At 34.6% G+C, this 17,248-nt stretch overlaps 1 protein-coding gene across 2 annotated transcripts in view; it reads right to left on the reverse strand.

The window, feature by feature from the left end:
- The window catches only part of KNDC1 (kinase non-catalytic C-lobe domain containing 1), a 56,823-nt gene that overhangs the window by 27,765 nt on the left and 11,810 nt on the right, over positions 1-17,248 (reverse strand). For both annotated transcript variants that reach the window (XM_072340149.1, XM_072340148.1), the window contains exons 4-6: positions 6,730-6,876; positions 5,680-5,797; positions 4,285-5,300 (exon numbers count right to left, since the gene is read on the reverse strand). In XM_072340149.1, coding sequence (XP_072196250.1) covers positions 4,285-5,300; positions 5,680-5,797; positions 6,730-6,876 — 1,281 coding nt within the window. The remainder of the gene's footprint in view (positions 1-4,284; positions 5,301-5,679; positions 5,798-6,729; positions 6,877-17,248) is intronic.

Below are 17,248 nucleotides of genomic sequence, written 5' to 3' on the forward strand. Positions count from 1 at the left end.
CATCTAAGTGGAAATTTTCCTCACATAGACCTACATCTCAGAGCTTTTTTTTTATTTGTTTTTAAAGTTGCTGATTGCAGTTATTGTTCTTTCCTACAACATTAAAAAAGAAATACAAAACCTCAACTAGCCATGAAAAATTCTGGAATGCCGGGAAACACTTAAAATTCCTATTCAAACAGTTTATTGCATGCTTTTTTTTCTCAACTACCTACACAGGTATTTTAGCAAAACAAGATCAAAAACAACCCTTCGACACGTGTAAGGCCTCAAGTCAGTTAAGTCACTATTTTAGTATTGATTAAAACTTTTATTCTGGATCACTGCCATTAATACTGAGCCAGAGTGCAAACATGAAAATTCGGTGCCTCTTCCAAATTTTTCCTTCATGTTTTAAAATGCACCTTTTCATGTGAAGAATTACATACCCATTTTTAAAGCAAAAAAGTGTTTTTCCACAGAACAAAAATCTGTGACAGTATGTAAAAAACCATATGACTGATTAATTCCTATAACTACATACTGAAGGCATTTTACTGTATGCCATAAAGACTGTATTGTAAATGCCACTTGCTAAGAAAATGATGCTTTCCATTGGTGTTGTAAAGATCACTTAGTTAGTCTATTATTTCATTAACTGTTGTTACCAGAACTGATCAAACTCTTTGTAAAAATGATGCCAATACACTATATTCTGTGAACATAATGCTACCATATTTTTAACAGCCAAATCAAATGAAGTTCCATTATTCTTTACTTAGTAAGTACTACCTGGGAATAAACATTTTCTTTCCTTCAAGTGGTATTTCTCCAGTGTTCAAGTGTCATTCTCTACCTTTCACTTTCTCTCATGCTTGACTAGATATGAATGACAAACAGAAAACAAAAACATAGACACCAGATTTCTGTTAATTCTGCTCACATGAAGGCCACAGCACTTAAATCACACAAACATTTAAATGTGTTAGAGATGATATACACCTGATTGGAATGAAATTGGTTAGAGAAATAAGAGATAACCACTCAAACTTGAAGTGAAAAATATTTATTTACGGCATGCAAGACTATAAAAAACCTCTGAGAAAACCCTCACAAGATACATTGCAGAAGCCAGACAAAAGCAAGCATTTTTTAGTAATGCCTACTAGCATTAAAGCACACAACATTAAAAAGCAGTTTTGGGATATTAGAAAAATATTGTCCACTGGAGAAGTAGTGGTGACAGGTAAGAGAAAAAAACCTGTCTGTTCTCCAAAGTAGACAAGGTTGATCTTCAGCCAGATGGAACTGATACTGCACACTCTCTAAAGAACAAGAAATATTTGAAGACATTCTAGAGGTACTCTCCTAAAAGCTATAAGTATGCTTATCTGTTATAGAAAACTAGTGAAAGAGCAGCACTGTAAATCTTCTGAAGCATTGTCCATTTATTCCAGAAGATAAAATTTCATTACTGGGGCTTCATGCTTTTTGTGTTTTGAAGCAAAGGAACAAACCCTCAGAGTTGAGGGTTTGTGTTTTTTTTTTTGTATTCTGTAAAATTCTGGCAATAAGAAATGAAAGGGAAATTGAAAATGTACAGAGAAATCAGGTGCAACTCCTTCATATAACAGATAGCACAGCACGATTTTACTTTTGCAATTGTCAGGAAGAAAGACGGAGCCAAGCATTTTAGAAGCCTGAGGGGGAAAAAAAATTGTCTTAGAAGTGACAAAAAAACCAAAACAAAAAGCTGAAAACATTTGAAACAAATAAAGCAAAATAACCCAAAGCCTTACATAAGACAACACAGAATTCTCCTTAGACTTCAATAGCTACTGAAAATGAATGACCCTACTCCAGTATGACCTTAAGAAAACAGATTACCATGCTACACATGCTACTTTAGGTTCCATTTATTTTCAAGAAGCCTAGGTATTGCTCACATTCATTGATACATCTAAAAGCTCTTTTAGTTCCTCCAGCAGTTCAAGATAAACCTCTCTGACTACTTAAGATCAGCATATAAATTTAAGAAGCTCTGAAGAGTGGCAGAACACGAATGTTTGTTGGAGTTTATGACCAAAGAAAAAAGAAAATAAAAGATACAAACTATGAGTCTATAAAACCTGTTAGCTTACAGAAAGCAACAGCCACTCTGTTGACTTTATTTCAGATTATGTATACTAATACAGATCTTACTTGAGTTTCCTAATTCACATGACTGTCCTGCACGTTCAATGGGAGCAAGATAACCTCATCTACTATAAGCCTATTTTATTTCGAAGAATGAAATTCTGCTGAGATGGAAAGAATATTTACTGATGATGAAATTTATGAAGAAAAACAGGATTTCAGAAGAAGGGCAGATTAATCTGAAAACATACCTTAGTTTAAACCCAACCACTGCTGCAGGAAAAGAAAACAGGACATTGTTTCAGATTTTTGATTCTGGAAGAAGTCTGGGAAGGCATAATTCTGAGGAAGATTATTATCTCGAAAGTATCTTCCATGTACCCAAACAGACTCAAGCTATTGTATTAATAGTCCAGTAAGGACAGAATATATGTCTTATTTCAACAGATTTGTTCCCCTCGAAAGAATTCTTGTAAATGCAGAGAATTTATTTTCTTTAGAGATAGCAGCCCATACCTCTCTAGTTAAGGGGCTGAAAGAAAGCAACTGAAGAATGGTACCTTTATTCCTTGGACAAAACTAAACTGACTGGAATTGCTTTCGCTCCTTGTTAAATATACAACTATCTGCAAAATAAAGAATGCTCATGTATGGCCATAGGAACAAATGACAGCAAAAGCAGAAGAATTTGGAGTGATTATAGAACTGATTATTCTTTTGTACTCCTGATTACACGGGCCTGCACAGCTCAGACAAGGAGGAAAAAAAAAAAAAAGAAAAAAAAAAAGGAGGGGGGATAGGTCTTTAACAAATGAAACTTTCCCTAGAGTCTGAAAAAAACCTTGTGGAATTTAAAACTATTTGAAGGAGTCCATATGCATGTAATGAGTAACCCCCTCCAAGAGCAAAACCTTGCCATGTGCTTCTTAATCATATTTAGTATCTTCCTGCACTGAAAACTAACTACAAATTACTGAAGGAATAAGATGGAGGAAACAGGAAAAGGCAAAACAAAGTCAGTTTTTGTTTTGTTTTTTTAAAGTTTTGATGAAGTAAAGGCTGTTTACACAATTGATATTCTAAGTTACTGCTCCTCTTGAGGTGTCCAAGCAATGTGAAAAGAAGAACTAATCCAAACTGAAAATAACTCCAAATACATGGGATGGTGGAAAGACTGGCTATTAGACATAAAGAACGAAAATGAGACTTTCTGGAAATTGAGTAAAGTTTGTGCTGCTCATTTTTTTTCAAGTCAAAGTGAGGCTGGAGAACATTCAGCCATCCTGCATTCTGAGTAAGCAACTCTCTCAATCACAAGGACTAGCTTTATCTCTTTGAGTATTACACAAGAGAAAACTGTAAAGTCAGAGACCAAACTTGTCCACCCTGAGAATCTAACTTGAAGAGACAAGTGACCATGCTGCACTGTCTATCAACAAATTATAGCAGACTAATATCAGCTTTCCCTTTTCATATTTGGCTCTATATATATAGAGAGAGAGAGAGACAAAATGCTTGAGACAACACACCTATCATATTGTGCACACTTGAATTCTATCATGAAATACACATAACACACAAAGCTGTCATTTAAGAGCACAGAATACAGTATATGTACAATTTTCAAAAGCCTAAACGTACACGTGGATTTAAAAAGTGGAGTCTTTTCCTCTCCTGAAACAGATAGGATATTGCCATTGATTTCAGTGAGGTCAAGTTTACAGCCAGAAACCACAATTTCCATAAGCACGTGGGAAGTCAACTGCAAGGTAGCAAACTTTATGGATTGACAGTAACATAAAAGGATTAAAAATTTACACGCGCTTTGGTAATGCCTTCTAACATATGTAATTTGCTATGAATAATGCTACAAAGTATACTCCAGTACCATTTGTTTTAAAAAAAAAAAAATTAAATTAAAATGAAAGTTGATTTTGTAATTTCACTGCAGCACATTACTTTTAAAGAGAAAAAAGCATCACCACATTTCCAGTTAAACTCTTAAATAAGTGTGCAGACTAATTTGATTTTTCAGGATCCTAAAGAAGGAACGGAGGATCCTAAAGAAGGAACAGAGAGGGATAGAAAGCAAACACATAATATTTAAGTCATTTCCTCTCCACATAAATGACCACAGCAACTATACAATGAAGACTTTATTTTTACTACCTGCTCATTACTTCTGATTTCTGACCCTCTGCCTCCACACAGATTATCTTCATTATTGTTTACGCTCAATGCACCGCTGCTTAATTCTGGAGACCTAATTAGGTTTGATCCATATCTGCTCCCACTGGGTTTTGTCGTTAACACTGAAGTCATCTTGTTAAAGTGCAATAAGGAATTGTCATTTGACCCTTGAGAAGTTTCAGTACAGTCTTCCAATGTCATGCAATTGTCTAGCTTTTTTGCTCCAGTAATCGATAGATTTGGGCTTTTTAGCATAACAGCTGTATTGGACACTTCAGAGGTAGCATCAGAACAATCTTCTTTACGATCAGATGAAATAAAACCTATCTTTTTACCATTAATAAGTGATATGTGTTCTTCTAGATTCATGCCAGACACTTGTGTACGCACACAAGAAGCTTCTAAATGAAGATCAGTAACCTGGTGATGCTTTGGTTCTGTTTTTGATGGACTATTAATAGCAAGTGAATTAAGATTTCCCTTAGAAAAACGAACCTCATTATTATTGTCTAGAGGTAGTGACTCATGCATAAGCAAAGGATTTTTCCTAGCTAGTGGTCCACTGTTGGTTACAGATGTAAAAAAGTGATTTGTTTCTGTAGGTTCAAGTGGTAGCTTTGGAAAAGTTTTAATTTTTCGCAAAGAACCCTTCTTAAAAACGCCATCTCTCTGCAGGTCATTATCACATGATTTTATATCCAAAGCAACACTAGCAAAACCATCAGTATATACTACGTGTTTGTCCTCTTTGCTCTTTTTCTCTTCAGTTGTAAGTAGAGAATGTTGAGTTTTCTCATTATCCAGATCAATTTGCGTTTCCTTTAAGCTACTTTCTCTGCCAGTCACCACAGGAACTACAGAAGAGTCCTTATGACAAGTAGCTGCCACATCTTCTGCTGCAGGCGAATCACCTATGTTGCATATCTCATTTGAGTATAACTTAGATCCCAAACTTTTCTGAAACACTCTTCCTTTCCACATGTTATCACAGGCATCTAGATGCAAAAACAGATGCTTATATTAAATGTGCATTTAAATCTTCTATTCTTTCCTAATAAATCTTTATACTACTTAAATGTGGTAGCTGAAAAAGCATCTTCAGTTAGAAAAATTATCTTAAGAAAACGTAATGATTTCAGGACAAGTCACTCATAACACTATGTATAGAGTCAAAATAAGGTAAGATACGTTTTGGATAAATTTAGTTATTATATCATTAAGAGTTTTGTCCCCTGCTCCCCACCTCCAATTCATAAATATTTATAAATTCAATATCCAAAAAGGAACCCAAAACAGGAAAGTATATACAGTATTTTAGAAATCTTTAGATAATCTAGAATTATAGATTGTAGCATAAGTACATTTTAATCTTACCTTGAGAAGCACCAAATGATTCAATTGAAAGAACCCTTCTTCCAACAGCAGACAGGCTTCGACAAATACTACTTGATGAAGCAATCTTCAGTTTTTCCTCACATAATGACAAAATACTCTGGAGAAAATTAGTGTTAAATACTTATTTAATAATGAATAGATATGTGAATTTTGAGTAAAGTGAATCATGTTAACTTGCACAGTAGACCTGAAATTATAAGATGTTACACTGGAGAGGTCTTTCTTGCACAGTTCATTATACTCTACATTTCTATTATGTAGTTGAATTCATTTATCATTTTTACCACGGGCTATCATGAGATTATTTAATACAGTTCAAGCTCTAGCCTACAGTTAGAACACAATGAACAACTGATAAAAAATAATCATCTTAAATGTCATCCTGCATGAATAATGTACTACAAATGTAGAAAGCTAGCATGGATTTTTTTATTTTATTTTATTTTTTTTTTAAGTATTCACTTGAATAAAGAAGTATGATTGTCCTCAGTATAGCTCCCACTACACCCTTCTGCTCAACAAAGAGTCCAGTGGAAAAGGAAGGGAAAACTGCAGATCATTAAAAAACAATGTTTATATACTACTCTAGGCCAGTTTTGGTTCACACCATTTTTTTTGGATAATGTGAACCATCAGCAATAGTTTTCACCAATTAGAGACCAATTGCTACACAATCCCTTTCATGACATGATCTATAGTATATGAATAAAAGCACAGGAGCTGATCAAGCAAGCTCCATAACAATAACAGTCTGGACAAACAGAGGTTTGGATCCACAAGTGTTACATCCAGTTTTCTTAAAAATGGAATCACCCCAAGTCATTTACTTGAGGTGATATTAAAATTGTATTTTCACTAGATTAGGAAAAGAGAAGCAATTCTGATGAGTCTGGGATGCTTCAGCTTTCTAGTAAAGACCAAACATTCTACATATAAATAGCATTTATTTTAAAAACCATACATACATGCGCATTTCTGATTTTTTTTTTTAAATGGAAAATTATGGGGAGAGATTTTTTTTTTTTTTACCTCAATATCTGGCCTATCTTCAGGATTCTCCTCTTGCATTTGTTCCAAGAGAGTATGCAGATCTTGCCCAAATTCTGATTCTGTCTCTGGTTCTACTATATACTCAATAGCTGCTTTCAATGTTGCACCCAAAGAGTAAATGTGCACCTGTGCCAAAAAAAAAAAAAAAAAAAAAAACATAAGGGATATGTCTTACATTATTTGCATTTTTTAACTAATCAGGTAATAGTTGTCTGGTTAGTTGAATTTAAACAGAACAGGAAGAAGTAAACAGGGCTTCAGTCCTGCTTTGTGGAATGTGCTCATTACAGACAAAAAGGAATAACCCCTTGGTCCCGCTAGAACCGTTATTTTTTCTCACTAGTAACCAGTATTCCAAATGTTCATTAGTTACTTTTAAACATAAAACCCAGCTGTGTGTGCCTGTAAGTGGTATGTAAATTAGAAACATGCTGAACAATTAAAGTGACATTTCTGTTAACAGTAAAAATATTTGACAAATTAAACTTACCACCAGGGTTAAAGAAAATGAGCAGAAGCAGTATAGCATAATACCATTTCCTTGTCTCAGAAGATATTTACAAATTCTAAGAATTACTTCATATTTACATATTCTCTTTCTGATAAGCCCACAATTTTGCAATTAATGCAAATAAAAGGATGCTCTCACATTCAGTGTTAATTGAATTATTTTTTTCCATACAACACAGGTTTGTTCTTTTTTTTTCCTAAGAAGCAACCATTTCAGATCTGTTTTAGTAGTAGTTGTAATTTATTCACAATAGCTTGTATTTTAATTGTATGTTCCATTCAGTGGATGCAATTCAATAAAATTTTAATCAAAATTTTGAGTAAAAATTTGCAAAAAAATACATTCAAATGTAGATGTAGTACAGCCCAAATCAAATTTACTGAGCACTTTTTCCCCTGGTTTTCAAATGAGTACATAAATAGAACAAACAGTTTTGGAGCTTAAGAAACTGTCTGTAGAAGGATGGTTAAGATTAAAAAAAAAAAAAAAAATGATTTGACCCCTCCACACCTGATCATTAAAGCATGTCAGCATCTCTAAGTTCTATGAAGGGGAGACGGTCTAATTTCTGTTGCAAGACTGAAACAGTCTGTAGTAGCAGAAGGACACAGAACTACAAAGCCTAAGCACCTAAACCACTAACAGAAAGACAACTTTTTCTTCATACTTCCAGAAGTTATCCCTATCCCCACCTATACACATTTTAACTGCAGAAAAACAACCTCTAATCCAGACAAACACAGTCAGAAAAGGAATATATTTCACAGAAATAAATATTCAGAGGATGATGATCTTACAGTTTGCATAATTTAACTTGCTGTAAAACTAACTAGATATAAATTAACACCTTTCTAAAGTCCACCTTAAACAGAAGGCCAGTAACTACTGAAAAATATCTAGAATTATGCTTCAGTAATTTCCAATATACAGAAGAAACTTAACTCCAACTCCTTCTCCAATTCCTGAACATGTATAAAGATAGTTCTATAACTTTTTTCCCCAGACTGCTTCCTAAGGCTTTGAGCAATGAAAAAGTAGTGTGGAATTTACTGCTTTTGACATTAAGCACTGTTTCTGTGAGATAAGTCATCTTATTAGATCACTTATTAATGGTCTGCATAACACAAAACTCTACATATCATTCATGGGGAAAAAAAGTCAGTAAGAATAACAAAGAAACAGAATGTTTTAAGAATTTAAAACAGCTCTAAATAACTTCATACAAACATAACTATACTGTGGGAATTTAGATACTTGACATGAGTTATTCAGTGTACTTGATATGACCTACAACAAGGTGACATCAATGACATCATTTATCAGTCACTTGTTGCAGGTGATATCAAAAGAAGAAGCTAGTAAATCCTCTAAAATATGATGGAAAGAAACTGTAATGTACAAGTTATTGACATTTAACACTCAAATATAACAGTATATCCTGAAACTCACTTAAGGTGGACTTATACTATAAAGACCAAAGTCAGAATACCAGATGAAATAATTCCGTATGTGAACACACCTAAACTCAGAAGGTACGGCTGAACAGAATAACCAATTTAAACAACTCTATTCTACTCCTAACCTCAGCAAAGGGTAGAAAAAGCTTTATTTGGGAAATTTGCTTTCGGACTAACATCACTATACAATTGATATTAAAGCTTCACTAATGACACTTTAAGACAATATACCACTAATGCAATTTTTGATCGTGCAGCAAAAAGTAACAACACCTGGTATTTGTACTCTAATGATGAACCCTGCACTTCTATTTATTCATCATAGTGTTGTATTTTATACAGGTGTTAAGGTTTACAAATGCAACGGCAGGAAGTAAAAAGAAACCTACTTATTCATTCATAGGGTAAAAGAAAAAGAACAAAAAGAACACAGCAACTAAGCCTCCAGGAACAGACAATGCTGTCATGCTTGGCATGTCTTTGACAAACCACATCAAGAGGCTATACCTGTAGCCCTGAAGTAAGAATTACAAATAGTTTACCTCAAATTGTGAGCTTACTTGAAACATTTCTTCTTTCTCTTGTTGGCATTTAACAAGCAGATTACTTCTGGAAACCTGGGGGGACTATAACATGGATGGAATAGATTCTTGTTCCTCCCTTCTCCTCTTTTTGCTCAGTTGTGGAATTTTGAACATGTGTGTAGACATAACTCTCAAGAAAATTTTATCATTTAGACATTACTTGTACATTTAGGTCTCCAAAAAATGTGTACTATTCCTCATGTACAAAATGTAGTGTCTATTCTAAATTGATATTGCTTAAGGTTATGTAAGATTACCTAGGCTTCTCTTGGTAAGGAATATAATCTCATTACAATAAAATTCAAATGTCAGCTACAAAAGCAGGACAGAAATGAGGAAAAACTACTCTGAGAGAACATGAAAATCCATCTTCTGAAAATATTTTGTCATCCACTTGATTATGAATGTGGATGTGACAGGACAAAAAAAAGGAAGGGCAGTGTGATACATTACCTTATCTTACTCTTTCCAACTAATCTCTGTTCACAGTGAGGAACTTGCATTCCCTGGTCTCCACAATCTCCAAACATTCGAGTCTAGAAATTTTTAATGCTTTGCATGAGGTCAGAAAGATTCACTGTATTTCTCTCCCAGTCTGGATCTCCCTTCCACTTTCTCAGGGAGTTATAGAGAACAACCCAAGTACCCCTTTCACCAGCTTTGCTGCCCTCCTCCAAATGCATTCAAATACCTGAACTTGAATTTTTATATTGTAGAGTCCAGAACTGCACACAATATTCAAGGTGAGACTACACTAACACTAAATATAGCAGGAGAATCACCTCTTTTGATCAGCTGGCTATGCTGTGTTTAATGCATCTCAAAATTCAGTTTGCCCTCTTGGCTGTCAGAGCACACTACTAGATCATGTAGAGCCTGAGCCTTCTGCTATCAACCATCACTCCCACATCCCTCTCCAATGAGCTGCTCTCCAGACACTCATCTTCCAGTCTTTATCTGTGTCCAGAAATTTACATATTAGACTTACAGGATATAGAAAGCATAAAGAACAACAGATTTGTTGCTTCAACATATGGTATTATTCACATCATCACACTATGCCACTTTATATTTGCTTTTTTTAAGGTATCCATGAGCTAAAGAACCGTTATTTCAACTTTAAGCCTTCTATCGAAAGTGGAACAATGAGAAAATGAGTTTATGGTCAACCACTAGGTGGGGTGTTCCCCAAACTCATGCATCAAATCTGCTGCTTCTACTCTCCACACTGTATAAGAAATTGTTTTCACCTTCTGGGAGAAATGCAAGATGATAAATGCAATAAATAAAGTAAATTCACAAGTATAGAATATCTGATGCCCACTAAAAGTGACTGCTCTCAGTGAAAGCAACCTCACAATCTAAATTTCCTCACTGCCAGGGAAGATTTTGCCTCAGTTTCTTGCGAGAGGCAGTGAGGGAGGTATTAATCAAAAACCAAGAAAAGGTTTTAAACCCTAAGGAGAATGGTTTATGAATTATAGGAATTGCTACATTATAGAAGCTGATAACTGGCATGCATTTCAAGAAAGATCCAAAACGGAAAAGACACACTAAAGCAAATAAACAACAGCAACCAACTTTCTTCACAGTTCCTAAAGCAGCTTGCAAGTCAAAGACCACAACTGACTTGTAACAAATACTCAGGCCATGATGGAAAGACTGTATTATGCTATAAGCTTGGAGGGGAAAAATAAAAAAATAAAAAAAAAATAGTAGCATGAAGAAAGAATTTACATTAAAATCCAGATCTGGAGATCAGGCTTTCTATGGAGTACATCCACACTTAATTCAAACTAGTAAGGACCTCTGTATGCATTACTGGGATGGTCACTGTGGAAATAACACATGCTTTAAAGAGCAACATCAATAAAATATGGCCTAAGAAAAGCCACACCTATGATATGAGGTCCTGAATACATTCTTTTCAGTAAGGGAGCTCTATATTTGAGAAAAATTTGAAGGTGAGAATCATACAAATGGCTTCAAAGATGCATTCTAGTTATACCAGAGTGCTTTCCAAGACAAAGGCATAGCAAGACTCAAAAGTAATAAAACAAACATTGAGAAGGTGAAGATGACACTTTTAAAATCTTCAGGCTAAGACTGAGTACAGTTTCTGACAGTGCTAAAATTTTATACTGTGAGTAAAATATATTCAAAAAGGCTTCCGTCAGTTCCAATACAAAGTCTTGCTGCATACCATTTTATGACTAGTTAGCACTACAGGAAGTGAAATCAGAGAACAATTATCTACTCTGGTTTGAAAAATCTGTAAATCAAAGATCAGGAGAGGAAGCAAAAAACTCCAGACCTACATGGAGTGTGACAGAGGCTCTGTTGAATCAGTACTTGGCAAGGCTCAAGAACTAAGCTTCTATCGGAGCTCGTACAGGCAGAGAAACAATGTAGAATAAAAGCTAACAAAAGAGCTTTTGATTAACAACTGCATAAGCATTTGGGATTATGAACAATGTCAATTTACATATTGTACTGAAATTTCACTGTGTTCAGAAATGTAGATACTCAGCAAAAGAAAGACTGTAATAGAATTAGTACTTCTTGTAAAATATTTTTGGAATTAAAGGAAAAGAATAAGACAACTTCTGTTTTGACACTGTGATCTGACACTCAATTTACCATGTACCATTTTTTTCCTTCTTTACTGAGATTGTTGGAAAACATATAGATGTCTTCACCCTGTCAAAGTTCAAATCATTTAAAGGTTGCATAAGTGAAAACTTCAGTATCTTATAAATCACAAATTTTATAAACAAATTCAAGCCAGTACTTAAAAAAACTGCCACTAGAAGAAAACATTTAATAATTACTTATGGTTTTTTTCCAATATGCTAGTTCACTCTGAAGTGTGTTTTATGTAAAAGGAACACATATAGTAACATCCTTCAGCAACAAAACAAGAGGGAAATAGACAAATTATTATTTTCAATACTTTCTTATGAAACTCTTTTCTGCATAAACAAATTGTTTACTAGAAGGTGTTTTATTTAATAGTAACTTTTTATTCATTGGGCATTTTGAGTGCGTAGACAGTCTTCAGAATGTGCTGGGAGCATTAACCAGAACACATTTGCCGTTTATCCCTTCTAAATGTAGTTGCTACTCAGTTTCTCCTGAAAAGTTCTTCCACTAAAGAATTCTTCAGAAAACTGAACAATGAAATACAGCCACAGACCAGATTCACCCCAAACAATTCGTTCACATTTGCAATTTGCGGGTATTCCAAGTCTCCAATTGCCTTTTTATTAGCCTAACAACTACACACAGGCTTTCAAGTCTTAACATGTTCTTCAAGTGTCAGGTGATCAGTTTACATTGCAAAACACAAATAAAATGTTGCAGATGCAATCATCTAAAAAGCAGTGCTACAACTTACACAGAAGTGAACCAATTAAAATCTAAGTGCACTTACATAGCATGACTTTTTTTACTGTGTTTTATTATGCTTTGGTTTCTTGTGATATACTCTAGATACATCTGAATTAAGGAAACCTTACCTAGAATGTCACTAATCTCACTGTTTGTTAGCCGAGGACTGCTTGTCTGTAATGGTTCAGGAAAACACTTTCTCCTCCATAAATTTTCTAAACTTTAGCCACACACCTTTTTGCATTCTGGCTTCACAGGAATTTCCACAGTTTACTGCACAACAAAGAACTATTTCCTCATGTTTACTTTAACTCCACCTGTGTGTACTTCATTGTTGCCAAGTACTTTTTTCAGTTATGAGGGCTGGCAAGTAATCACTATATGCCTACTGCTAAGAAAGACTTCGTAGATTTCAAGCCCAACTTCTCCCCCATGGCATCCTCTTCCAGACTTCAGAATATCACTGCAAGTAATTACTTCCTTTATGAAGACTGTTTTACCATCTGGACATAGAAATTTATTTTACAGATAATTTTGTTAACACGGTCAATAGTCTATTCTACTAACACTGATTTAAGTAAAAATTTTGACAGCTTCCCATGAAGAAACACAGAGTTAGAACCCCCTGAAGGTCCCTACACACAAAAATGGATTAGAAAAATCATGCAGTTTTTCATTTTTCTGCCACAGCTTTCTTTGAAAAGTTTTAATATCTTCTTGATCTGCTGACTTGAAGACTTGGAAACATTCCTATCTTTGATAGACTTCAATGATGTTGCTCAATTTATTAATTTATTACAATTCTGTACACTTTTATTTTTGGCATACACCCTTAACCTACTAGAGTTTACAGTTCTTTATTTATTTGAAAAATACTTTGTTAAACATTGTTATATACCTTTTGACTTGCTTTAATCACTTCCCTGGATAGCTATATACAGGCCTCTTCTGGGGTCCTTTTCAGGTCTTCTTTGGAAGACGCTTAAAATTTACTTAAAAAACCTCCTAGAAGCTCATAGCAGTCTCATATTACTTGCAAACATGTTGTTTTAATGGCTGTTCTGGTTTTCCATATAGCTATGCAGAACAGTTGATTGCTGCCCACAGATTAAATTTCTAGTATCTATGGCAGCAATGAATTTGAAAAGCAATACTGTCAATCCAAGGCTACATATAGAATAAATATGAATTTTTCAATACATTTTACTGCATTTTCAATTTCATTTTACTGCAAGACAGTTGTAAGAGGCTGTTACTCTAATTACCGTAGTAAAGACAGACACCTCTTTAGCCACTGTCAGTGACTGTTGTAAACATCCATTATGCTCAAAGAAGTCACACAAAGAATAACATACACATTAGCTGACAGCTTTAAAACCAGCCTGCGTCCATGAAATTTCTCTTATCATTACAGACTGATGACACAAATTAGGAACACGTTTCTTACACTTCCATTTTCAGCCTCCTAAAATCACAACGATTAACACAAATGAATAGCCTCAACTGATTACTCTCCTCCTGCAGGACTGTAGAAACACAAGGCAAAGAAAAGTATTTCAATAAAACTGCTAGAAGCCTCAAAGGTTAGCTAGCAAAAGCTATAGACATTTATCTTTAAAGCCTCTTAATGCAATATTTTAAATTCTTTTTGGAACTGAGATTCAAGTATTGCAATTCTCTTTATGCTTTATCAGCCATTAACCTCCTTACTTGTAAGTTACCTCCCACAGGTAATTCATTTATCACTTAAGTAAACTAACCCAACTTATTCCCTTGTAGGCAGAGAAGCAAGGAAACCTGGTGTCATTGGATCCTAGGAAGCACTTACATACGTGCTGAGCAGACTCATTTTATCTTTTCATACCTGCTTACATTTAAGATCTTTTTCATTGCATAGTAAATATATTACTTGCAGTAACTGAAGTTTTGTTTTGAAAAGTATACTCTTTATCTTAAGCATAAGAGAAGCTGCTTACTGGTGAACTCACTGAGCTGAATAATTCAGTCACACAATCCTCTGTGGGGATATACTTATTCCATGATTTGGAGCTAAAGAATTTAAGGTGAATACTTACAGTTAAGAGCACTGAGGACCAATAAACTTGAACAATCTCTCCAGTTCCTTTACTGAGCCATGAACCAAAGACATCAGGATTCTAACAAAATATTTATTACTGTATAGCAACAGTTGATCCTTCTTTGAAATAAATCTAGGTAGATTCTTCCTAATTTTCTACAAGAAATGCAGATCTTTCATGAATTATAGAAGTAAAAAGTTGGCCAAACACTTCTGAACTTACACTGTTACACAATACCTCATGAGACAACATCCAAAGAACATCACTGCCTCTAACCTCTGTCATAGTTTTGCCTGACAACCTCAAACCGTTTTTAGTCTCTTAAAACATCGATTTTTACAGAAGAGCTGCATGTGACTGAAATATCAAGTTGGTAGGTAGCTCTCATTGTAGTCATAAGTTCACAGTGTCAGGAATGCAATCAGAGGAGGATTACCAAGAAAGATTTTTGTTTGTTTTTAAAAAAGATTCATAGAGAAATACTTGTTGCAGAAGTGAACCCTGCTCTTTCTTGTCAATTAGATATTTAGAACTGATGTATAATCTGAAACGTGATGAGACTTGAACAGTACGGCCTGCATACACAAGCACAATTTCACATGGAAAGTGTAACATATAAAATACATTCACAGACTGCTTCCTCCAAAGTGACAGATAGATTAAAATAATATTCCTAAGTAAAGCAGCAACTTCTGTTGAAATTATAGTTGAGACAAAGGAGTATCTGACTTCATTAACTTGGTGAAAAAAATCTCAGAAGTTCAAAAAAACTGGAGACAGCATATGCCAACTAATAAAAAACATGCTCTAGTGGTTACCTGAGAAAGCCTAAGCCACCTGCAATGCATTTTCCCAGGTATTTCAAGTTTAGGATCTGAACACAAGTAATTAGTTCTCATAGGAGCCTATTTGAAATTCTGTAATTAAGGAGAACGACAAGTAAGTGGCACACATTTTTTCACAACCCTGGAAGTTCTGTTGACTGAATTTAAAGCAGACAAATGAGATAACCCTATAACCATCCAACTCAAAGCGCAGACTGAAGTAGTCTCAAAATCTCATCTGGACATTAGGTAAACTTGTGTCACTTACTTTTAAGTGAAACCCTGCAAAACTGAAGTACTTTATGAATGCTTCCATACAGTTATGAAAACTTTTTTTTTTTTCAGTAAATGCAAATAGTTATTGACATTGCTCCAGTGAATATGAAGTCTCCAGACACCAGCAATAATCGTAAATCTTTACCAGTGACCTAAATAACCACATAAAACAGAGAAAATGCAGGACAAGTATTTAGACATCAAGAAATAACATGGAAAGCATTCTGAAATGTGGTAAAGAGTAAATTATGGAAATAAATAGAAAGCTCAACAGAAAACTAAATTCTTTCATCCAAGAAGGCCATGGTGGGCCCACCAAAGAAATTTATTTGAATAGTTAGAATTGGAAACTAACAGATTGTTCCACCAGAACTAAGGAAGACACCTCAGTTATGGATGAAGCTACCAGAACTGATCAGAAGTAAGAGTTTTCCAAAAGAGGCCAGAGAACAACTGATCCAAAGTATCTGTGTGCCTTTAAAGAGCCTAGAGTTATGACATAGCTCAAACATATCGGGAGAAAACGACACATGCTTCTTTCTATAGCTTTTTGCTTTTTAAGGGAACTAGTCTGCAAAAAACAGTCAGCATTGCTCATCAGGCTTCTAAAATGGTGAACTACCATAGGTACCAATTGCTCTAAGACAAAATGCTAACTTGAGTAATCTTCTCCTCACAGCAACAAAATCCTCAAATAAGCAGATTAGAAAAAAAGCCTTTATGCATAAGAATAAATCTCCCCCTGTCTTAAGGAAAACAGATAACTTTAATAGCCCTCACTTATAATAATAATAATGAAGAAAGGAAGAGACGAAGTACTACATATTTTCATAAAATAGGTTATCTATATACAGTCATTTCTCTTCTAGAGAGATTTTTCTGCCTGTAAGACAGAATTCTACTGATGAAAATAAAAGTGAGCCTGAAAAGCTACATTTCAGATTTAGAGACAATAGGTTCAAAAAGCCTGTGAGGAAAGAAATGTGCTAAGTTTGCAAGCTCAGCTCTAGAACTAAGCAACAAACTGTAGGGGCTTTTCAGGGACATCAAGTTATACATTCTAAGAGATCCTATACCTTTAAAAAGAAAAGAAATAAGAAAAAGAGACAAACATCAAAAATCATTCAACTGTTGGTCTCGCTTTCCTTCCTTTGGTTAGCTTTTTGCGTAAAGCAACTAAAAGGTGATATTTATTCAGTATAAAGTGCCTGACTGTTCCTCAATTGGGTCGATGACATAAAAGTAAGAGCAGGAGGATTTCATTTACTATTCTATGGCACAGTGGAGGCACACGTAACTAAATAAAAGTAATTTATTTCTGTCACTGAAGGAAAAGACAGCCTTAAATACACTCAGAAAATAGAATGATTTAGACTAT

The sequence above is a fragment of the Excalfactoria chinensis genome, chromosome 6 (assembly GCF_039878825.1).
Source record: "Excalfactoria chinensis isolate bCotChi1 chromosome 6, bCotChi1.hap2, whole genome shotgun sequence".
Lineage (NCBI taxonomy): Eukaryota > Metazoa > Chordata > Aves > Galliformes > Phasianidae > Excalfactoria > Excalfactoria chinensis.